Source organism: Aptenodytes patagonicus, chromosome Z (assembly GCF_965638725.1).
Source record: "Aptenodytes patagonicus chromosome Z, bAptPat1.pri.cur, whole genome shotgun sequence".
NCBI classification, from domain to species: domain Eukaryota; kingdom Metazoa; phylum Chordata; class Aves; order Sphenisciformes; family Spheniscidae; genus Aptenodytes; species Aptenodytes patagonicus.
This window is the reverse complement of record NC_134982.1, coordinates 30,593,128-30,617,414: the sequence shown is the minus strand read 5'-3', so window position 1 is coordinate 30,617,414 and position 24,287 is coordinate 30,593,128. Positions and strand designations below refer to the sequence as shown.

At 44.3% G+C, this 24,287-nt stretch overlaps 1 protein-coding gene across 1 annotated transcript in view; it reads right to left on the bottom strand.

The window, feature by feature from the left end:
• DMRT1 (doublesex and mab-3 related transcription factor 1) overlaps positions 1–24,287 on the bottom strand; it is a 60,853-nt gene that overhangs the window by 30,483 nt on the left and 6,083 nt on the right. The window contains exon 3 of the mRNA XM_076362304.1: positions 6,346–6,629. Coding sequence (XP_076218419.1) covers positions 6,346–6,629 — 284 coding nt within the window. The remainder of the gene's footprint in view (positions 1–6,345; positions 6,630–24,287) is intronic.

Genomic DNA, 24,287 nt, shown 5'->3' with positions numbered 1-24,287 from the left:
AAAGCCCAGCTCCTCCTTCCAAGCTCCTGGCAGTGTCTGCATAACCTCTACACATCTTCTTCATGAAGGAAGAGCCGAGGAGAGGAGGTGGCCAGATCAGAAACAGAAAAGAGGCAAGGCAGGCACAAGTGGTGGCTCACTTCTCCCTCCAGCCTCAGAGACTAGAAAATGGTCCTGCCCTTCCCAGATTATTTATTCAGACAAAACATCACCCAGGTAATTATTTTATTTGCAGTAGCTGCCAGCCACAATCTCCTTGCGAGCAAGCCAGTGTTACTCTTAGCAGCACCTTCACATTTTGCAGTTGATACTGACTATGGGGCTTATTCCCAAGGACAAGTAGGAGGGGGTCGCGGATGATAATCCTGGGTGACAAGGGCTGCAAAAAATTCAGAGCAACAGAAGAGATCGAAGTACTATCCTTCGGCTCTGCCACTGGTGTGTCACGTGATCTTGGCCAAATCACTTCACCCACGCTTTCCATCCTTCTGTCTCACCCATGACTCACCAACAGCTGCCTTAAAACAAACCCCGTAATTATGGAAACACCAGAGAAACTCTGTTAAAAGTTTTAACATAGCCTCCTCCTTCTGCCTTGATCTTAAAAATAAAGCCAGCTTTAGGGGGCATAAAATTGCATTTTGCATTTATGTGTCATTGTTTGCAAACAACAGAATTTACACGTCAGTTTTTGGCATGAGGCGAGATGGCATCCGCTGGGCACTGGAGTGGAAATGCAGACATCAGGAACCTCCACCCTGTCACCTGTGGGCTGTGTGACCATGGGCAAGTTATTTAACACTTCCCTGCCTCAGTTTCCCCAGCTGCAAACCAGGGTTGCCGCTACCCTCCCACCCTGCAATACTACTGCCCATGAGCTGACCCCTCACAACTACTGCTGCAGTTGCGCTGCCCGAGGTGGCTTTGTTCTGTTCCTAAAACCAACTAAGCATATTTTCCAGCACAAGGAAAAAACGAGTCTATGATACCCTACCTTGACTTACTTTGATTCTAGCACAGAAAATACAAGACACATCTATATCTGTCCCTCCTTGATAGACAAACTTAATTAACCTTTGCTATTCTGTTCCAACCTATTCTTTTAGACAAAGGCAGTGACCCATAAACAATATGTTACCATCAGAATCTCAACTGCGGTGACACCTAGAGATATAGCCCTATCAGCAGTATCGGAAAATAAACCGCTTAGATTAGCTCCTCCAAGAAATATGGATTGCATTCATGTCACACATGAGCTGTCAGAAACATTAGGATACTTTTAGCATAAATCTGTAGTATGAAGGGTATGTTATGAATACAGTATATAATACACTGCTTACACATAAAATTGGGATTGTGTCGGGTGACTTGCACAATGTGTATGTATTTACACACACACATATATTTTACACATTTTACACCTATTTCTGGAGAGTTAGACCGCACATTTCTGTAAGAAGGCCAGGCTTATTGGAGGAAAAACTGTGCCAGAAACTAGAAACAGGTTGTGGAAGTTGAAAAGAGCAATCTTTTTTACTAGCAAGCAGCTATTCTTAAGAGTTCAAACTGCTAGCTGCCCTATCACGGCCACATTTTTCTGGATTTAGTAAAAGACAGTTTTATGTGGTTGCTACTTTTTAAGAAATCCTTAAAAACCAGTTTCCTACCTCAGCAATGCTAAATATTTCACTTCCAAATGGTAAATGTAATTCCCATATTAGAAAATGAGTTAAAATTTCTCAGTCTGACTCTCACCAATACTTACTTCAGGTTTTTGCTCCAAATTGGCTTAAGAAAAGAACGAAAAGTTGAGGTTTTGGAAGTCGGAATACTGGTTTGTCAAGCTGCATTAAAAAAAAAAAAGAAAGAAAGGAAGGAAGAAAGGAAGGAAGAGGAAAAAACCCTCAGAGCATGAAACAGAATTTACATGAAATTCTAAAATTTGTCCAAAAGCTCCTGGCCAGCCTTAACCTTTCTCTGAAGCAGGATCCCTGGAGTTACCAGAGTAAGAAAGAAAACTCAGCCATTGGTCCCCAGGTGTGGGGGCACATTCTGTATCTTGCAGATTTTTAACGGTATGGCTGTAGGAACCAGAAGAGTTTTAACACTTTTTGGGGAGGACGCTGACTCACAAGGAGTCCCGATTATCCTCACGCTGTGGGTCACACGCCAGCAGTTTCATTACCAGCCTGGAGAATTAAACCTGATTAGATTCAGACATGTCCATCCAAGTTTTACTTTTGTTGTGGTAGAAAAGACTGCAGTCACCCCATCATTTTCCAGTTGCTGTCCCTAAGCGGGCCGCAGTGTCAGAAGCACCAACTTCCACTGTATACCAACAAGCTCTGACTTGCAGTACTAACGTTGGTGAACCCGTTTAACTGTTAATTGGATTGAAGGCACATAAATTCCTGTTGTAATGAACAATTATGAGAGCTTCAAGGGAGGGTCCAGACGCTCACACAGAACTGGAGTGCAAGGAGATGCACAGTAACCACTACATCTGCTACATTTCCTCTCTGACCTAAGCTTGTCTTTTCTTCAGGTGCAACACCAGACATAGCTGATTATCTGCCTTAGAGCTGGCAAAAGCAGCAGAATATAAATGACTGAAAGGGTCTCGACCAAAACTATCATCTTCATTATGCTTACCAAATCATGGTGGATACAGCTTCTGGGATAATTATATACAAATGAACAAAACCTACACAGAAATATCTAAAAAAATTGCACCCCTATGAATCCACTCAAGTACGTGAGCCTCTGCAAAGAACAAAGACTAATGAAATCTGACAGTAATCTACATTAAAGATTCAGTGATTCAGTTTATTTGCCAAGGCTCAATGATGCATTAATCCTCATCCCATCCCACACACACTCACACGTTTCCTCCCCGGCTTTTCTCCCTTGCTCCCTAAATTCTGGAACAGCAGACAGCCGGGCTGCTCAAGGCCTCGTCTGCATCCAGAAGCTACCTTACTTTAAGTATGCAATTCTCGTTGTGTGGTTACAGTTATTCCAGGACAAGCAAGCCTCCACCAACAGAGCCTAAAAAAGGCAGGGGTCTTGTCTACACTGCTTAAACTAGGATACCTTCCAGTGAGCACACAGGTGACTTATACCAATACAGAAACCCTCCTGTGGGCTCACAGCTTAGCAAGCTGCCCGATTTGGTCACAGCAGTCATTGCACAGCTATCATTTTGGTAAAGAAGCAAAAACCAAAAACCTTGATCAAAACAGTTATAGCACTACCAGTCACATAAGCAGACTCACTCGTACTGGAAGACTGGTTAAGAAAGCCTGTGCATGTAAAAAATAAACCCAGTCAGTACAGGCAGTCCAGCAAAAATCCCTGTGTAGATACAGCTACGTGTTTCCTCTGGAGAGAATCAGCCTGCATAGGTTTGCCAGCAAAACCCCCTGAAGGTGTAAGCAAGGTCTGATTTCTCTTTGTGGAACATGCTTTGAAACTGTCCTGTGACTCCTTACCGTGCCTGACAGAGAAACTCATTCATCCTTCTCCATTTAACACTGTATTTCTGTGATCTTCCCTTGCTGGTAACCTTCCATGTGCAGAATTGATGTTTAACCACATGCAGCAGTTGAGAGCTCGTTCCCCTTACAAAAAACCATCTTCAGTGCCACACAGTGTTTTACAACCTCAGCATCACTGCACCCACTGCCATCAAGCATTATCTAGCCTAGCTCTCACTGTAAAACTTTTTATGATTATTTGTGCAACGTTATGCTGTCATAACAGTATGCAAACCCCATGATTAGTAACTCTTCCAGCAATAACAATCCTTCTTGCAGATCAGCCTCTGAGAAACAGCTTGTAAGTTAAATGACACTGACCTTGAACTACACTCTGCCCTACTGAACTGGAGAGGTGGGTCCTGGTTTTAGGCCATTTAGAAGCTGGGGAGATGTCACTTCTGCAGGCAGAAAGCACTACCTCTAGTCTTTCTGCACAGACATCTCACCAGAACAGCACTGAAAGATCCCAAAAGGTTCGGCCAGGAGAAATTAAAATCTTAGGGTGACGTAAATCGCTAAATTCACATGGAGGTGAACAGAACCATGCGATACATCCCACAAGGTGGGAATGAACACCCAGCGCTTGGAGCCTGCTGAGGGAAGGAAAACAGTCCTTTTTGACAACAACCACCTCTTTTTTCCTTCATCACTTCTTCAGTACCTCACTAATTTGAGTGGCATTTAAGCAGAAGTTAGTTACAGATTCTGCAGGGCCCCAAGAGAAAAATGCATGGAAAACACACTATTGCTTTTATTTCTTTAAGGGGTGCCAAAGGTCCCACAAGAAACAGACAATCTCAGAGTGAGACAACAGACCCTCTAGGCCAAGACTTCTTACACATATAGTCTAGTTTCAAATGACAGTACATGGCAACAGAACCGAGATGACACCATCTTCACTCAAAGGTTTAACATATTTTAACATACCCTCGTATCTCTTCCTCAAACACTATGTCCTAGGATAGTCAATAGGTGTAATTTACTTTCTTTTTTCCCAAGCAAATAAAATCACAGAAGTCTCTACTGGCTGGAGGAATGGTGAAGTGTGGGACTAGCAGCCTGCAAGAACATTATTTTCACAAGATGAATGTTGCTGTCCCTCACTTGTGTGGTGACCGTGTCTCTAAGCATCAGCTCTGCAGTAGGCTCTTACAAGCTAGATACTGCAAAAGCTTCAGAAGAAGTAACTTTCTATCTGAAATAACTCTGCTATGACAGAGTTATTATTTAACCCAATCAACCAAAATGAAAAAGCTAAAAAAGCACTGGCACCTCACCTCATTACCACACACAAAATCCTATCCCCAGCTTGCTTTCCAGCTTGCCTTGACTAATTGTCCCCCTGGTCTGGTGATAAAATTCAGCAGGTAAAGAGGATGCTATTAACTAATCTAACTGAAAAGGTGTACCTTCATGTATTTCAAGGTGATTGTGGTGAAGCCTGTCAACACACCGAGAGAAGAAAGCGCTTGTGGTGTGGGCTCACACAGCAGAAGGAAGGGAGACAGCTCTTTTCCCCATACAGCTGTACTCATGGTAAAAAAGGGACATGGAATAGTACTAAATGCAGACTGCTGTAAAGCCATGATCTTAAAATTCATGGACCTCACAGCTGTTGCCCCAAGAGGCTCCCACATTTTCAGAAGGACCTTTCCATGAAAAAGGAGTCTAATGATAGGAAAGCCTCACTGAAGGTGCTGTGGACTGCTACAGTAATTGTAATCATCCTGGTCTTAGTTCCAGGTCCTTGGTATCAGAAGTTAAAATGCCCTTTCAGAGTTGGTCCCTGTGCCAGAATTGCTAGAGGAATTCTCTGTCAGCAAAGGGGATGACCCCTCTGTTCCCTTCAGAAAGGAGGTTTTAGTGGACATTTAATCTTTTGTTGTTGAGTGGTTTCACAACAGAGCCTTTGCAGAAGGCAGCCTGCCCTTGATGCTCTACAGAAGAGGTCTGCCCTCTCCTGCCCTTGGACAAGGGACATGGGCGTACGCAGACTCAGAGGGTGCAGGCTCCCAAGTTCAATCTCAGATAGAAAAGCACCACTGCAGCCCAAGACCGAACAGCCTCAGGGTCACTGAAAAGGCTCCACTTACTTTCACAAGAATCCCCTGCCTTGGCAGATTTCCCCTTTTTCCAGTCTCCAACCAGTACTGAGTTGGAGGCTACAATTATCAAGTCCTAGAGTGAGAGGGCTCAGCTGGCTTTATACCCTAACTAATGAAGTACACAGAACTCTGGTGCAAACCTCTTAGGCACAGCCTGTAACTCGAGCTACCCAAGTCGAAATTGCAAGCCCTGGAGCTGACGCTGCCAGAACACACCATTAGCAACACGCTGTGTCACGTTCAACTGACTGCCACCAACCCACTGCACAACAGCATGGTCTCCTGGGTCACTTCAGTGCCTTGGATGTGAAAGATGGAAAAGAACAGGCTCCTGAAGAGCAAAGCCTCTCAGATATGACACCTGAAGCTCCCAGAATGCTATGTTGGGTAATTCAGTTGGGACTCTTTTTCCAGAAAACAGCCCATAATCTGCTATGATGTAAATCAGAAGATAGATCAAGTGGGTGCCCTTTATCTGTGCTTGTGGCAACCTACCTATACCTGTTATCATTGCTTTCGTTGTACTGCATCATAACCACCCATTTCGGCCAACTTTCCTAACGTGGGTCCTAATCCCACCCTGGAATCTGGTTCTGGTTTTCCACTGCCATGAAACCAGTAAACAGGAGGTCAGAATCAGACCCAAGAAACAGATTATTGGCCACCTCACTCTTCCATGTAACACCTCTGTAACATCATACCTGCCACTGTTTTCCCGACTGGCTTGGCATGTATGTTGCTGGGAGGCTTCGAAGGCTGTTTTTCATGGCCGACCCTACAATTGTACCCCCTGTCTCACTTGAGGAAGGCTCACTGGCCACTGCCATTTGGTACTGGGAGTAGTTGTACAGGTTGTTATAGTAAGGATACAGAGATGGCTGGTAAAAACTGCTGTAGTAGGTGGAGTCCACAACCAAATCAGATGTGCTCTCCAAGTGCCCTCTGCTGGGGATGGAAGGGATGTCCTGAATGAGCATCCGTCCCTCTGGAAAAGAAAAAAAACAAGCCATTATGAAACAAGAGGCTCCATAAGACCATTACCTTTCACCTTCTGACGAGCTATTACTTCTCCTGAAGGCTGGGCTGAAGGTAATGAATAGGAAGAGATGGGAGCTGAAAGCGAAACACGGCTGGACGTCTGGTGGAAACTCAAGTGGACTAATGTCACTCAAAGCTCAAGACCACCTACAGACACCGCAGACTGCAAAACAGGAGACAAAACCAACCGCAGGTTAAGATAGTGCTCTGAGTCCTCAAGCAGCATCAGCTGATCTAATGATGATCTACACCATCTAAGGATGCAGCCCGCTATTATTTTTAAATTGTAACAGTGTGCCAAGTTTCTCTTAGCCCCTTGGAAGCAGAAAGGCTCTAGCTACAGGATGACACCATTGTCCTGCAGGTGAGAGGACACTTTCTGAACATGCCTCTAGAACAGGCAAACAGCCACAAGGCCAAGAGGAAGCTGCAGTAGGAAAAGCACCGCACAATCAGCCAAGGTGTCTCAGGTGCTAACTGCGAGCAGGGAGGCCCTCCATCCCTGCCCAACCTCCAAACTCAAATTTAGCGCATGTTTACCTACAAAATCAGAACAAGCTCCTAACACCACTGGCAAAAGAGAAGGACGAGGAGGGGGTTGTTCGTGACTTGGTGTCTGCACCCTCAGGTGCCTCCAGACCAGAGCCCAGCTGGCTGCACTCCCCGCAAGCTGCCCCCACAAAGGTCTGCCTCCCCTGTCATTCCTGAAGACGGGGGCCTTCCCAGAGGCTGTTTTAGAGTCCCGTTTTCCTCACTCCAGTGTCAGCTGGTGCCTTGCAATACTTGCAAGGATGAAAAAGGAAGGTGCTTGTCAGTATTGTTTCACAGCCAAGCTCTGACACGCTGCATCAGCTACCCAGCTGAGCCAGACACAGCAAAAAACTGCCACAACCTTAAAAAGTCTAACCACACAGTGAATATACATTTACATATTAAACAAGGGAGCAACTGTAAACCCCACCATCGATGCAGCCCTGGTTCTAGCTTGTGTCCCTGTAACCCTTGGGGTATTTGCAGCACAATGGTCCCTTCTGCAAGAAGCTCCTGCTCTTCCCATGATGTTGTCTAACTCCACTGTGGAAGAGAAAAGGACGTGGCTTAAAGCACATGTAACAATTGCTTTTTGTCAAAGATGAGCTCTCAAGGGCTGTCAGTATGGAGATGAAGCAGCATGGACAATAGGCATGTATGAAATATCAGCTCTAAGAGAGATGTCAGGCAGGCGTTGCCTAGTTTGTTTTATGCCTTTCTCTTGGTATATCTATCTGTACCTTGGTTACTCACCTGCAAAATGAATATGGTGAGCCAGCCTCTCAGAGTCACGGTAACACCTTCCACTGTACTGTGCGTTAGCTGCACACTAGATCCAATGATCGGTTTTACCAATTATTGCCATTTACAATGCAAATCTGTTTCACTTCTTCAGCTGTAATGAAAGCTCTCTACTGCAATCATGGATAGTCTCCTTCCAGGTCACTAAATTGTACAGTGCCCCCATTCAGCTCTTGCTGACATTTTGTTGACATCAATGAACTATACCCATTTATTAGCACACAGAGCATTTTATGCCTCCTGCATCTGATTTTTATGCCCCTCAGCCCTATGCGAGCAAGAACCCAGCCAGCTGGTCTTTTTCATTGGGAGCACCTCTCAAATTTGCGCATGAAACAGAGGGGTCTGCAATGCCACAAAAGACCCTTCACAGTTTTTGCCCTTTCATATTTTAATGAAATTTTAATATAGCTATTATTCTGCTTCTGGGCAGGCCTCTCTTCAAAGTCCTTTTGTCCATGTCTTTGACAAAATCAGAACTTAAGACCACTGACACTGAAAAGCCAACAATTCTGTTAAATCATAGCATAAGCCTGACTCCCCTCCCCAAACTTAGCTCCCGAATGATGCTGCGGTCCAATTGTTCTGGTTTTCATGCTGAAAATTAGAAGCCAAAAGCAAAATCCTCCAACACGTTCCCAGCTGGGATACAGATTTCACATGAGACAGAGATATGCAAGGCAGCCAGCCGCTTAACTTCTGGCAGGGCTATGCTATGCCGCACAGATGTGCAATTTCTTCTGAAACCTCTGCAGTATCTTTCCACTTGCAGTGCATTGTAAGAAGGGATAATACTTTCCACTAAGAATACTAGCACCAGGAAGATGGGGCCTCTTTACACCCACACAGGAAAGGTGAGCCACCCTGAGATGTCAGCAGCTAAAAGGAAGGAGGGGAGAAAGTAGCAGGCTTTGCTGCAACTTTTGGAAAGGTCTCATGCACTACACTTCCTAACATGTGATGGGCTAAACTAGAACAGCAACCTGCTGCAGTCATCCCCAAAATCATACAAGCATCCTTGATGTCTCTGTTACGTTCAGGTGGCTGGTAGTGCTACAGCTCCTTCCTGAAGAAAGAGCAGCGGTGGCAGTCTTCTGCTGCATTAACTAGGAGAAAAAAATACACTTATTGCCCCTTCTTCTCTCTTTCTACCTCCTGTCTGTGGTTGGGGTTACCATCATTTGCCACCGGAAGTGTAAAATGGTTGACTTGCTCCCACCCATTTTCCCTTATCCAGCTGCACAACAGCTGCCAGCAGTTCAGTGCTCAGGGCTGAATCCACCAGAACGGTCCTCTGCTTTCCTTCTGCTGTCCCACCACTCTCCAATAGCCTCTACAGCACTATCAGCTGCCCTCTTAAGACTCAATGTAGAGCCAGTCACCTGCTCATTCACCCACCCATGCACGCACACACATAAATCCCCAGATGTCAACAGCCCTCACAACCCTTCTGAGCTACAGCCACACCACAGGGATGTGCCCCAGAGGGTTAGCAGAAAAAGCAGAAGCCATGGGAAAGGGGAAAGTTCGAGTGAAGGGACAGACACACGCAACTCCATACAGAACTAGGACTCCTGTGACAGCGCTGGAAAGATGGCCTGTAGAGTTAATCTTCCCTAAATCCCAAGCCACATCATGCTCCTGAAGATGGAAGGACTGGCAACATCTGGCAAAGACCAACAGAAAGCTGCCACATGCTTCAACTCACACTTTCTCTCCGAATTTAGGAGATGAGTTTTTCTTTGATGTCATGCTTTGGGACAAGTCTCTGCTTTTTTTCTGCAGCATCTGGAGGCAATTTGGTGCTTCACTCGGGAGAAGGGAGACATCTCATACAAGACATAGCTTCGTGCCATCCAGACTGCGGGCGGATGTCAGGTCAGACCAGGTCAAAGCATCCCAGGGGTTACTCTAAACTCCTCAGTCTTGAACCAGCCAGCTTGAGGGAAGGATGCCTCTGGAGAGCTGAGCTCTTGCAGGTCTTCAGCAACTTTGGCATGCACCGGGTCAAGGGCAGGTCTGCAGTCCAGCTCTACACTCTTACCCTACCCAGCCTGGCTGAATCATGTCATCTCCTACTACTAATGCATACATCATACATATACAACACATACAGAACATACACAACTGTAAATACATTAAGGGGAAAGAGTTTTCCTATTAATGGAGAAAGCCCTGAAAGCAATGAAAGCTCAGGAAGAAAAGCAGGTCAGACCAGCCAGTGCCCACATGGGGTACCTTCAAAGCAGAGCTAAGTGCCAAGGGGAGTAGAATTAAAGGCCAAAGAACCCTGCTAAACTGTCTTAGGGATAAGACAAGGCACTCGGAGATCTGCCCAGAGAAGATTTCACGTTTATCACATGCCCAAGGGAGTTTTTGCCCTATCCATGCTGGTCCTCTCCAGCTGAAGTCTGCTAGCCAGCTGGCGGGCAAGCACGCTGCTTCTGGGCTGCAGCATCCTCGGGCATGGCCACCATTTGCAGAATAGGGCAGATCTATCGGAAGCAATGGCTGTAACTAAACTTGAACTAACTGGGGTTACTCTGGTCGGTCTTTGGCCTGTACCTGTAATTCCTGACTCCTACCTACAGGCTGAACCTTCCCACAGCCCCACCTCTGGCTGGTCAACGAGCAAGGTGTCCTCCTCAAGGGAGGCTGTCAGCCCATGGCTACGTGTTCCATCAGCAAGGAGAGAGTATCAAGGTTAAGAAAGCACCTTTCAGCTCAGTTTTTTTTTTTCCAAAATGTAATTCAACACAGCTGAATGGCTCTGCTGGCAAGGAGAGGGTCCTCCCCTGCCTCAGAGCTTGCCAAGTTACAACACCTGCACATGAGGGGCAGCCCTGAGGTTCATTGCTCTAAGGGGAGCAATTTTCGAGAGGAATTAAGCTCTCAACAAGGCAACTGCTGCTGCGCCGTCAAACTCCCACTCTGCCCCTCCACCTGCCCTTTAAAACAAGAGGGCTGCTGCAGGAGCTGGGCTCACACCTTGACTGTCTTCACCCTCTACATGGAAAAACTGGGGAGGGCTCCTGGGTCTTTCCCCTGCCACTAGCCATGAATTTTAACATTTTGCAAGTTGCAAACAGGACACGATTAAAAATATGGGACTGAACCGGTGTAAGAAGGAACAGAAATTATAAAAGCAAACCAACAAAAGAATGGTTACTATTCTCACTCAGTTTTTGGAACACCAAATCTACAATGTAGGGCTGTCAGAGCCTCTCCATGTGTGAGCAACACTCTTGCAGTGAGACAGCAGTATCCCTTCATGCAGTTGTGCCCTTGGATCTCTAAGCTCTTTTCTATGTCTTTACTAATCCCTGTAGAGAACCGATGCTACTTTTTTTGCACTATGTACACAGTGTGAAATATGGCCCACTCTTTCATAGAAGATCAATATGATGCACGATAAATACTGTTATTGATCTTGCAGTGTTGTAGACGACTCTCCAGCTCTATGGCATATTAATAGTAGTTAACCAGTAATTCATTTCAGGACGGCTGGGATTTTCTTTTAAGGAAGGTGAGTTCTCGGGGTCAGTTACACATATGGGTCTTATACATTCAGTAACCTATGAGGGGCTCCTGCCTTCACTTAGCAGAGCATGGTGAAAAACAGTGGTCCAGTCGTCAGTTAATGTAAACCAGTCTCAGACCATTTACTTCAATAAAGCTATGGCGATTTACACGAATTGCGGATATGCATAGCAAAATCAACGCAGAAGCCAGTATATAGATCATGCTTTCCCTTCTTACTTTTTGGGAGGAGAGAGGAGAAGTGTCAGGGAATTTACAGGAATTTCTACCATCATCTCTCTCTCACAGATGCAAATGTGTTTTTAAGCATACACACCGAGAAATGCAAACACTTCTATCTGTAGAAGTTCTATCTGTAACATTCACTCATTCTGTACATAAGCATGGAGTATTTTCTATTCCTATTGGTACTGTTAAGGGCCAGTTATACATCTTATTATACACTGATAATAGTAATTTAAACATGCCTGGGCAAGCCTCTGATGCTGAGGTCAAATGGCACAGAGTCCATACTATTAGACTTTCTCAGGGTCTAAAACAGGGTGGTAGCACCAAATTGCCTACTGGGAACGGTTACTGGACCACACTCAGGAATCTGGGGGAGAATATTAGTCAGCTTGGGACAGACACACACCAGGAACTGTTTTAAAAATCAGGATAGCACATACAGTCACATTTCAATGTCTGGTAGCATGCAGTGGCATGGTTCAATTTTTCTCATGTGGCCATAACAGCTGATTAGTCTCCATTTGATTGTACATTTCAGAAAAGGGATTCTGTATATGCAGTGTGGCAATTAAGAGAGTTTCACTGCCTGCATTTATTGACATGAGTTCTTATATACACCTATGGTTAGCAGTTTTTATTTCTTCTATGTCTACAAAGACTCTACACTCTGCTGAAAATGCAGAAAAAACGTGACTACTCAAGTAACACATTTAGTCGAGGAGCAGGAAGGCATAGCCATTGCCCAGTGAACAGAGTTCAGCTTCTGGTAGTTTACATTTCCTGTAGTTTTCAATTCAGAATGACTGTTTTCATCACTGCAGTGTTAGCATCTTCCTGCAAGCCAGCCTCTGCGGCAGGAGACAGCTATGCCATTAAAACGCCAAAAATTAATTATTCAGTCAGGAAACACTTGCCTTCAGACCTCAAAAGAATCGTGGATTTTCCCTTGCTCAGTATATAAAGCATCAGTACACTCCTATTAAACTGGTTTGGCGATATTAAGTCTTGCAATGCATTAGTTCAATTCATAGCTGGCTTTGAGGTCGGACAGTAGCCTTGAATGAGGCCGGTGTGAAATCACTCCCTAACATCATAATCAGAAACGCTGGAACAATATGTTTCTCCCACCAGACCATCATGACAGAGCTATTTCAGATGTCAAAGAAAGCTGGCACCATTACTTACTTTCTGCTGAGACACTCTGCCTCCCAAGGAACAAAACCCGCAGGCTCGCTCTGCCTTTGAGAGGAGTATTTCTGTTCTCTTCCCATTAGAAGTTGCGGATTATCTTCAGTTCCAGCATTGAACTTTTAGCTTGCTATAAAGTTAATGTGCTAGACAACGTTCATTCCAGGCAAGGCTGTGGGTCTGTATTTTCTGCCACCCCCAAAAAAGGCCATTATCTGTAATTACCCATTACCATGCATAATTATTTCTTCTATTCTGGTCTATGGCCCCCAGGACTTTATGCTGTTACAGCTCACTGCATTATCTTATCAAATTTGTTAAGGAAGCTTTTTTGACCTTTTGAGCAGTTGTCACAGCACATACAAAAGCCAGCAGTAAATTGTCTAAGCATGTAGTGTGTGATTTATTATTTGCACCCTGCATAGGGATACCATACAAAATATTACACACTAACACCTTCCCTATTCCTACTCCCTGCTTTAGCTAAAATGAGAAGAGGAAAGGAAAACTATTTAGTAAGAGAAGGAAGGGAACGGGAAGAGGCTGGAGTCTCTCAATGGGAATTTGAGGAACACAACAGCAACACATGGCTAAGCCTGAACATCAGGCTCTGGAAAAGGTCCCACCTGCTCTCCTCTCCAATGCCACTTTTTCTCTTTCTCCTCTCCCTCCTCAGAGTCCGATTCCACCATTTTGGCTTCTTTTCACACCTGTCTAACTCTGCTGAGCCCTACTCTTTCACACAGAAGCTCATTTACTGCTCCTTCAGTAAGCAGAGAGGGGGCTTTAAACACACACACCCCAAATTTACAGCTTCTGTCAATGCAGTACAGGTTCCTAAGAGACAAATTTGTTCCAATATGAGATTCACAGGGATTGTCCTTTATGGACATTGGCATGAGTGCGCAAAGGACCAGGTTTTTGTCTCCACTGCTCTCAAAGCTCCCAGCAAAGGACCAGACACCGACCTGCATCCTAGTGCCATTTGCTTAGGCTAACACTGTCACCACACTATGAGTCCACGCACTATGTCCCTCTTCTTCATACAGACACTGGAATCGGACCCTACAGAGAAGCAGGGCTCTCAAGAAAACAAGACAGCTGACTGCCTCCATCCTGATTTTTGTTTTCCCCTTAGTCCTCTTTTTATTAATATACTCCAGAGGGTGCTTTATCTTAAAACCTCTCTTTCAGGTGCTTATATGTATAAAACTCTCAACCCACATCCCTATCTGAAAAGAGATATTTAAGAAATTATCGTTTAGCAAATTCTAGTAAAAAAATTTTGATGCTTTTGAACTGTGTGATTAAATAAACTTCCCAAATGCAAGAAAATCTGAGATACTTTTCTGCCATCATGACAAATAAAAGGAAATGTCAAGGATCAGGTACTCACTTTGGACTAAAAGTGCACAGTATAAATTACTGTAGCACAAGGTATGCAGAATCAGGCCTTTCAGATCTGCCAGTGAAAGCCTCCTCCGTAAAAGCAGAGTGACAAAACAGGGACCCTGGACTCCTGAAAGCATCCCTGAATTCAGGCCCTAAGAGATGGCTACCTGAGCCACTGCTGTGAAGTGGTTCTCCACGTTTCTGCACAGTTTGCAGACCCCTGGCCCATTGCTCTGTCCTGGCTCTCAGGCAGCGGGGAGGTGGAGAACTTAACAGCAGTACAAGGAAGAGAGAGTCACCCTGCGTTCAAGACAAGCCAGCAAATACAGGCGAAGAGCAGGGTCCGCAGAGCAGCAGGGGAGCTTGCGCTCGTACCCCTGTCCTGCAGCCCCGTTTCTGAGATGTACGGGGCTGTCCTACTCTCATTCACCTATGGAAAACCATCTCTGCAGTCCTCCCAATTGTTTTGACCAGAAAGCTTTTGAGAAAAGCATGTTTCTTCCTCCCTCCCTCAATTGCCAACAATGCTACGACCCCATCTCAAGCTCAAATGTCAAATCTAGCGGTTGTTTTTCCTCCTTGTTCAGGATTGCCTGCCCAAACAGCCCAGGATGCCCAGCTGTGCTCCAACTAACATCTATTAGAGGGAGAGGTCGAAAAATCTATTATCAGCCGTATCAGATGCGTGGGCTAAAAGCAGCTGTGTCTCCAGGCTAAAGAGAATAAATCATAGCCAAAACAGCTTACTGCCACCACAGACCATAGGCACCTCTCCGACCATACCCAGGGAACACTGTTGCTCAGCAGAGATACACCTTTCTTCTCAAAGCAGAAATACACATTTAAAAAAAGAAGAAAAAAAAGAAAAAATGCACGGTGCAACAACTCTGAGCCTCTTGCAGGCTCCTGGCCTCTTCCCTGGAGCTGAAGCACACAGGGACTGATCTACCCCATCTCCTATCACAGCTATGCCTCGCCCGGGGCACTTATCACCTGCCAACTCCTACCACGTTTTCCACCTCCTCCCACCGTCCCAAGACAAAACAACCAGTCACTGCACCTTTCCTGCAGTGGCTGTCTGACAGCTAGGGCAGAGTCAGGGTGTCCCGCAACACCCCTCGCCGGATGAAGCAGCTGGACTGTGAGTTCAGCCGGCGTTATCGGTGAGGAGCAGGCATAATGGCAGCAGTGTCTACAGGAGCAGGGCATATGTCCTGGGGGCAGGAGATGGCTTTATCCACAAAGATGTCAACGACTGTGCTCTCCTGCTTCTCAAGGTTTACTCGACTGCCAGAACAATACTCATTTTCACCCTGAGGGAGTGAGTATTACTTTTTTCTTCCCTCTAGGAATAACGCTGGAGTCATCATTTGAGCAAAGTGGAATAAGCTTTTCCAGTTCTACCTATAAAGGGCTAAACCAGTCCTAAGCGGGACAGCACATCTTACAAAGAATGACATTTGTCAGAAAGAAGCACTCTAGGATAAAAGTTAAGCAGCAAGCACAGCACATTTCAAGAAAATCTGGGCGATCCTAGAATTAAGGCTGTTCATTATCGTCTTGCTTGAGCCCTGCAGTGGATGCACCCAACACACAAGCTTTTCATGGGATTCTGCATCCACATGGTGCTTCTGTTCACAATGTCAAAACCCATCCCATGAAATGACACAGAAAACTTCAACTTGAGCTGGTCTAGTCTAGCAAAGGCACAAGTGATTCGGAACAATCATATGGGGATTAATTAAATCTTAGATGAGGGGGTCACTAAAGGGCAAAATAAACTGCCATCTCTCACCTCAGGACGTGTTTTCTGGTCTTTTAATCATTCCTGCATCTCCTGCTTGAGCCCTCCCAAGTTCAAGCCCAGGTGTGCTGGTTCAGACCATGGCTATATCCCCACCACCAGCTATAAAGAGAAAGCTAGGGAACAGTACAAACAGGGCAAACAAACGTGATACCTCCCTTGCGCCCTCTCCCAGCCTCCCACCATTTTTGGCTCAAGAAGTTCCTGAGCCTGGTGTAGTATGCTTACTTAATAACCACCAACAATCTCCCTTCCAATATCCGTTGAGAGCCCACTTTCCTGCACGTACAATGTCACCAGGGAAGGAGTCCCACTAGTCCCACAGGCACCTCACCAGTTTCAGGCACAGAAGACACCAAGCCTCCTTCCCATCATCACAGGACTGTCTGAAAGGGCTGTGCCAGTCCTTGGTCATCCTTTTCCACTGGGAACCACTAACATTTCAACGTAGTACCCTCGTGGCCACCAGCTCCTCTGCAGTGACAATGTTTCTCAGGGACAGACTCCTCTGTTTTTCACTTCTGGTATGGGTTAAAGTGGCTCTTGCTTGCACGTGGCCAACCATCTAGCCAAGCCCTCCCGTAGGGCACTTCTGTCTTCTCCACTGCTTTCCAGTCCATGCACCTTTCCACCACCTACCAGGACAACCTGTGGTGATTCCAGGCTTGCTTCCAAGATACCAATGGGAAGACCACACAGCTTACAGCCAAGAGCAGGTCCCTCTGAGACTTCTCCAGAAACACCACTGCATTAGATTCCCCACTCAGACCTACATTTTCTGACTGATAGGATCATCCTTCTTAAAACACATACAATATTGATTTTCTGTCAATTCAGTTTCCTAATGAAGATGTCAGGGGATACAAAAATCAAATGCTGTGCAGAATTTGATTGCATCAATATGTCACTTTGTCAAGCAATTTTGTAATGATAAAAGATTACTAACTTGACAGAATCTTTTACACATGAACTTCTGTTAATTCATGTTGCGTAAGCATCCTTTAACAGTTGCATTTCTCCCCCTCCCACATATTTCATTCTGCTGTGGACTGTTCCCCTGTTTTCACAAAAAACTCATGTCAGGCTGACGGATTTGTAGCCACCCATCCTACCACACTCACTTTTCTTAAACACTGGCATGACATCATCTTTCTTCCAGGCCTTAGGAATTTCTCCAGTGTTAAAAGACTTACTGGAAATCAGCATTAATAGACCAGATTGATCCTCAGCCAAGTCTTCTGTTGTTTTCTGTTTTATTTTAAATACTGCATGCAAGTAATTCAATCCTGCTGATTTCAGTTACTGCAGGAAATGAAAGCAAAATGTCACTATGTCCATATACAGCAGTATCATCTGCCTTTCTTCAAAGCAAAGATCATTAAAAATGACTGAGCATTTCTTCTTCTCTTCCACATGTAGAATTGTTATCCCATAATGGGTCAAATGACTGTTAACTCTGTGTGTGTGTGTTCCTAAATACAACTAAAAAACCTCCCAAATTTAAGATTTTTAGTTAATTTTAAACCTAACACAAAACATTTTTTTTCCAGAGGAAAATGTGATTTGGGAGAAAAAAACAAGGGAAAAATCCCAGCCAGAAGACTGCAGCTTGGCATAGTAAGTTTCCCAGTCGTACACATAGCCCCAATCCAGCTCCAGCTAAGAGGAGCTGAAATACCACCACTGATTTCAGTAGGACTGGAGAGGGCACATTTTGTTCACATTTAGCGTACACTTAATAAAAATGATCTGCTGCAAACATTTAGCATGCAACTTAAAAATCCTCCTAATACATCTGAAGAAATAAAACCTACAGAAAATAATTTTTATTTCCACACTTAATGCAAGCTTCAGGCCCTCAATAAGAGGTCTACAGCAGCAAATTTCACTTTCAACATCTTCTGCCACTGACTAGAGCAGAGTAGTTGATCTTTTTATGTAAGCTGGGGGGGCAACGCTTGTTCTTTCCTTACTTGCACTTTTGGTCTTTGTAATACAGCTATAGTGATCATATTCAAATCTTTATTGGCAAAAAAGAATGGCTTTAGTAAAGAAAAAGCATTCAAAATCTTTGAACATAGCTTTGAATCTGTGAAGATGTTAGGCACTATTTTAATGCTCCAGCATACGTCCGTTCACGCTGAACTGAGACAGCAGGATTATTTACAGATCTAAAATTATTAGCATGCATGACAGCTAACAGGATCAGGACCAATAAAATTAGTGCTTCAGAAAATTAGGAGCATGAGAAGCAAGTGCCATTTTCAATCTTCAGTATAACAGCTGGGAGTATGACTACTATGTGTGTATATATACATGTTATTATTCATCTTGAGATACCTGATTTGAGAAAGAAATTCACAAACATTTAACTCGTTGCATTCAGTCATCCAACATGCTACTAAAGTGTGTAATGGGAGCAAAACTTAAAATCAACACAACTTTAAAAAAAATAGAGGAAGAAATTAAAAGAGAAAGGACATTAGGAAAGAAAACCAGATTTCTAGACAGTGATGGAAAACAGCCCGGACACCTGCAGGCACAAAGAAGCAAACTGAGAGGAGGAGAAAGAAACTCTGTGTGGATTAAACGTAAAGGGATTTAAGTCATTAACAAGAGATCAAAGAGAACATTAGAAGGGAGGGAAGGCTTTACAAGTGTCTGAGATAGGAGACCTTGGAGAGGAAATATGACTGGGATAAAATCATTATGGCTCACACTAAAAGGGAGTAGGACGATGGTTGGAATTAGCTGGAGTCCATGCTTGGTTATAAGCTATATGATGACAGAAACCCAAAACGTTTCTAAAAAAGGCCAACTAGAAATAACAGGAGGGCTTTTTCACTCTACCTAATACGTGATGGAAAAACTAGTATCAGGAGTGGTAAAGAACCATTGTAGACACCCACTGGGCCTGGGCAAGTGAGTAAAAATCATACATCACTTTTGTACACGATCGCCAGTGTTGCACGGATGCAACAACATTTGCACTCACAAAATCTGCTTCCATGCAAATGCAGATTGATCACTAATGAATTTTGTTCATGCACAACTGACAGACAGAAAAGCACAGCGACTGGAACTACAGTGGCTTACATCAGCTGAGGTTCAGTTGTGTCCATGACTATAGGCATCCAAGTCAGCAAATGGTGGCCTATGCTGTAAGCAATGGAAATAGTATGAATAGAGACTAGAGACATGAATTGAAAAAAAAAATCATAAATTAGGCATCCAATCTCTTTGCAAAGGAAGAGAAGCTGAGGGCTTAACTGGCTCTCTGCAAGCTCTTCAAGAAAACACAGGACAGAAGTGTATGAACGATGTTTATACGTAAGTAACTGAGCTATTCACAACTCTGATTAAGACTAGCAGGTACTCAAACTCAGGAGGAAGTTTAGCAACGTTCAGAAAAAGAAAAAAAAAAAGAGGAATTAGAAGCATATGAAAAAAGTATCCTACAAAAGAAACCTTCAAAACTGCATTTTAGTCCCCACGTCATTAAGTGACAAATCTACTGAAAATGGAAAATGGTCCAACAGGCTGAATTAGGAAGTTAGTTGATAAATAAAGCAAACAAAAGCAGTCTTCAAGGTGTAAGAAAGCATGTGAAAAAAAGAAAAAGCAAGAAATCATGCCAGTGCTCAGTTAAGGAAGCGTGCAGTACTCCTTCACTCCCCACTTATATCTTTTCTAAAAACAAAAAGAAAGCCCCACACATTCAGATAAGTCATAATAACTGTTTCAAGGACACAGAAAGGAACAAGAGGTTAGCTGCAGATAGTGTAATAATGTGCCCACAGATAGAAAATTCTTAGTACATCTTCTGCTCCTGCTCCATGCCTTATCTCGGTGTTCATAATGACAAATGGAAAGCACAAGCCGGCACAGATAACTCTCATAACGTGAATGCACATATGCAAATGCCAGTGTGACGGAGGAAGAGCTTCCAAGGCACAAAGAACAATAGGGGCTGCCCACCAGCCCTGCTAGCCTTCGGTGGGAAGAGAAACCCCGAGCACCCAGGTGCTAGGACAGTGTACATGGTAAAGTCCGTTCAGCACACAGCAAACGCCACTCAGCAGGGACCTTGCTCTAACTGGTAGCTCTACATATGGAAACCTCACCTGGTGCAAGAAAAGTCGGACAGAAAGATGCTGCAAACACAGAAAGCCCTAGGGTGAAAGATTTTGGAAAACGAAAAAAAAAAATCTATTCCCAATTCTTTAGGGGGAAAAAAGCTCTTCTGAAACATGAAAGAAGGATGGAAATACCTGCTGAGCTGCCTGTGGGTTTTCACCTCCACCACTCCGGTCAAAAGGCAGTCACAGAAGCCCTGGGGCTGAGCAGCCCTTCTCTCCCGAAGTAAGCAGGTGTGGGTAGGTCACGGCTGGTCCCCCAGCACCCCTGCTTCCCCAACACGCTGCAGAAAGCTCTCCCCAGCCGCTGCCTCTGGTGAAGACAGCCCTGGGCGAGCCCCACAGTACCACTTGCACAGAAAAAGAAAAGCAATCTCCTCTGAGGTTTTCCAAATCTTTTTATGCTACTATTTATTTTTACACTTCCACTGAAGCTTCAGACAGGATCAAAAGCCTAAAAGGAAAAATAAAACTTCTTTATTTAGAGACTTAACTCTGAAAATTGCTGCTCATTCTACCTGTTTCACCAACACAACAGAAATACCACACTTTTGACAGTCTGTACCTTACTGAATAAACACGTACGGCACTTCAGACGTTAGCTCAGATAAAACACAGGCACCTATACACACACACACACACACGAAGCTGCAAAGACCACGAACAAATATTGCTTGAAAGGAGGAGCAGGGAAAGTGCAAGCTTTGCAAGCTGCAGGCTCCAGAACTGGAGAATTAACTGGAAACATCTAATCAGGGATGCAGAACCCTGTAACATTATGATTTATTTAACACAGTCAAACAATGGCCAGAGGCAATGAATCATATAGGAGATGACAAAGCTGCAGGAGATTTCCGTCATCTAGTTTAACCTGCACATTGATCAGAGTTTACCCCCTTATTAATCACTTGAGATCATAATCTAACACACTCTTAAACACCTCCCCTGATTATGCTTCACTTACCCCCTTGTCCTTATGCAGGTCACTCCATTGCTAATTGCACTTCTAGTTAGGAGAAAAAGTGTCTACTGTCTAATTTAATTTTGTCTTTTTTAGTTTCAAGCCGTTGCTCCTTGTTATGCTGTCTCAAGCACTGTAAATAATCCCTCCCCCTCCTCCATATTATTACCTCTCAAATATTTATAGACTGTTATATCCACCCTTAGTCTCCTTTTCTACAAGCCATACATCATTTTTGTCACCCTTCCCTCTATCCTTTCAGATTTATCTATGTCCTTTTATAATGAGATGCTCAAAACTCCTTTGCAGCGTTCCCGAGTACAGCAAAACCAAAGCAGCGGAGAGAGGCAGAAACGCCCCCCTTGCTTCACAAGCAATACCTTTTTAAACAACTCCGAGCAAAACGCACATGATTTTGGTAGGAACTGAAAATTACAAAGCCGTGGCCACCACACAGCAGAGTGCTTCATTCATCACATAGTTGTATCAGTGAGAAATTAAAAAAGCCTATTAAGGGAAAGCTTTATCCTAAACCAAGGAAAGATTGTTCAAAGCAGAACACTCTCTGAGTATTTACTTAGTCCAGCCTAAAAGAGATTTAGCAACTGAGAAAACCACTATACAGGCAAAAGACCATCTCCAGCAACTGCTTCCCAAGACAAAGTCTAACTTGTGCTGTGGAAATAATGCCAATGCAAGAGAGGTAAGACAGTTCACAAACTCTTAAAACAGACACTTGCGACTGATTCTTTTTCTCTCATCTTAACTGCAACGAACTGGAGAAAAACAGACGATTATGGATGGAAAGGTATCAGTTATTCACAGGTGAAGGATGCAAAACTTATTTCTTTGCCAGCTGTTACAATCCAGTAAAGACACATCATGTTCAACTACGCTCTTTTCTTTTGAACATAGATTTGTTGGCTGTGGGAGAAGCTGGGGAAAAGCACCAGGAAGCAATAGATGGGGCTGCTCGGCTCTCGGTATCGAAGGAGAGTTGGCAGGACCAGGAGGCAGCCAGCAACTGAAACTGGTGAAGAAGTAGCAGTAGGCACAGCAGAAGAAAATCATCGTTAGAAAGTAACGAAGAGACAAAGACAAAAGGACAGAGCAGGACGGACCAGTAACCACCGCAGATCCACCAAGACCTCTGAGGACATGCAGCCATCATATTAGCCCTGGAACAGGCAGGCAAAGCAGCTAATGCCTCCTTCTCCTTACCGCTCAGCCCTGCTGAGGCTGCTGCCACCTGAACTAGCAATCCTCTCCACCACCTGTCAACCCCCATGATGTTAATTTTCTGTTGAAATCTACCATAGATTTAGTCATTGAGTATTTTTATGTCAAAAAAATCAGGATTTATTTCCCTGGCTTACGAATGCTGATCAGTATTGAGGCTGGCTGAATTTCAAATTTCAATACGTTGACTTAATGTCAATACAAAAAAGTAGGCATTTCATAGAATCACAGAAGAGTTTAGTTTGGAAAGGACCTCTGCAAGTCAGCTGACCCAAACTCTGCTTAAAGCAGGGCCAGCTCCACAGTTGGATCATGTTGCTCAGGCACCATCCAGCTGAGCTTTGAGTCTCCCCAAGGATGGAGGCTCCCCAACCTCTCTGGGCAACCTGTTCCAGTGCTTAAGCACTCTCACAGTGGTATGTCCATGGCAGTTTCCCCACCAGTTGATTAGAATGAGACTTTTTTTGACAAAACCGAAATTCTGACAGCGTATGACACTATACTGGAAAGGCTTAAAAGGACTTTCTTTCAAAAAGAAAATTTCTCACTTTTTTCAAAACCAGGCCATGATACCTTCTGATCATAACAACTTCTTTTTTTACCTCATTACCTATGCAGCACAACAGCTGCAAGGTCATGGCATCTATTTTTGAAATCACAATACAGTGTTATAGAAAAGGTCAATGCAAAAGATAACATCAAAAAAGCAAAGGAAGAGTAAAGAAGGCAAGGTAGGGTTTTCAGAGGCACCTAGGGCATTGCAAGTTCAAAGGGATCTCAGTACCATCATTAGGCATATTATTACTGCTGACCCCACTACAGTCCCTATTTATGAGCAGATAAAAACCGATCTGTTCCTCAAAGAGTTTCAAAGTGAAGGCAGCACCTACTTAGAGAAATGTAGAAAGACCACTATTTTGTTTCCATCACGCATAATAAATGTAGCAAAGGGAAATAACAAGCACAAGCTTATTACTCACAATTGCTGATACTGGTATGTTTAACTTGTCAACCAGTGATACTACGAAGGCACCTGAACAATGCCATTATCAATGGTCATTGCAAAGCCAACGGCAAATTGACCACTGCAGAGCACAGGAGCAGGAGCTGGCATTTAGCATCATACAGTAATCCTGTCTATATTGGATGCTTCTAAATTGGGCCAACACGAGCACAGAGCAGCAAAAAGAAGGTGTGCTTTCCAGCACCTTCCAGTCATCAGCTGATGTATGTTGCAGCCACCCCACCCCACCCGCCAAATGCCAAACATGACCCTTGGTCTGTGACGAGGATCAAATAAAATGGAGGAAAGGTGAAATACGCTGTCTCCTTCCTTTAGTGTGAGCAGCTCTCACCTGAAGGCGTTTCATGATCACGCTTCCCCACCCCCCACCCCCCAGTGATTTCTAAATATTAAAATGGCAGAGGTACCGAACTGACATGGAACATGGAAGAACGCAAGTTTTAAAAACTGAGTGTGTCTGAAAGGCACATTTTAAATGCCTCACCATAGTCTTTTCCTGAGTTTTGCACACTAGTTAACCTAACAAGATGTACTTACCCTACAGAAGGAAGGACAATTACTTTAGATGCCCTGGAACAACGACTTTCTGCTGCTCTGTACAATTAAACGGCTTTTGCTATCAGCAACCTGCAACTTTTTAAGGGAAAATGCACAGAAACTATACAATCTGTTTGCAAGAGGTTCTGCTAATGCCCTGCGACCACGATCTGCTCCCTTCCAACTACGCTGCAAATTCCCAGTTTGCTTCTGAGTGGGGAAGA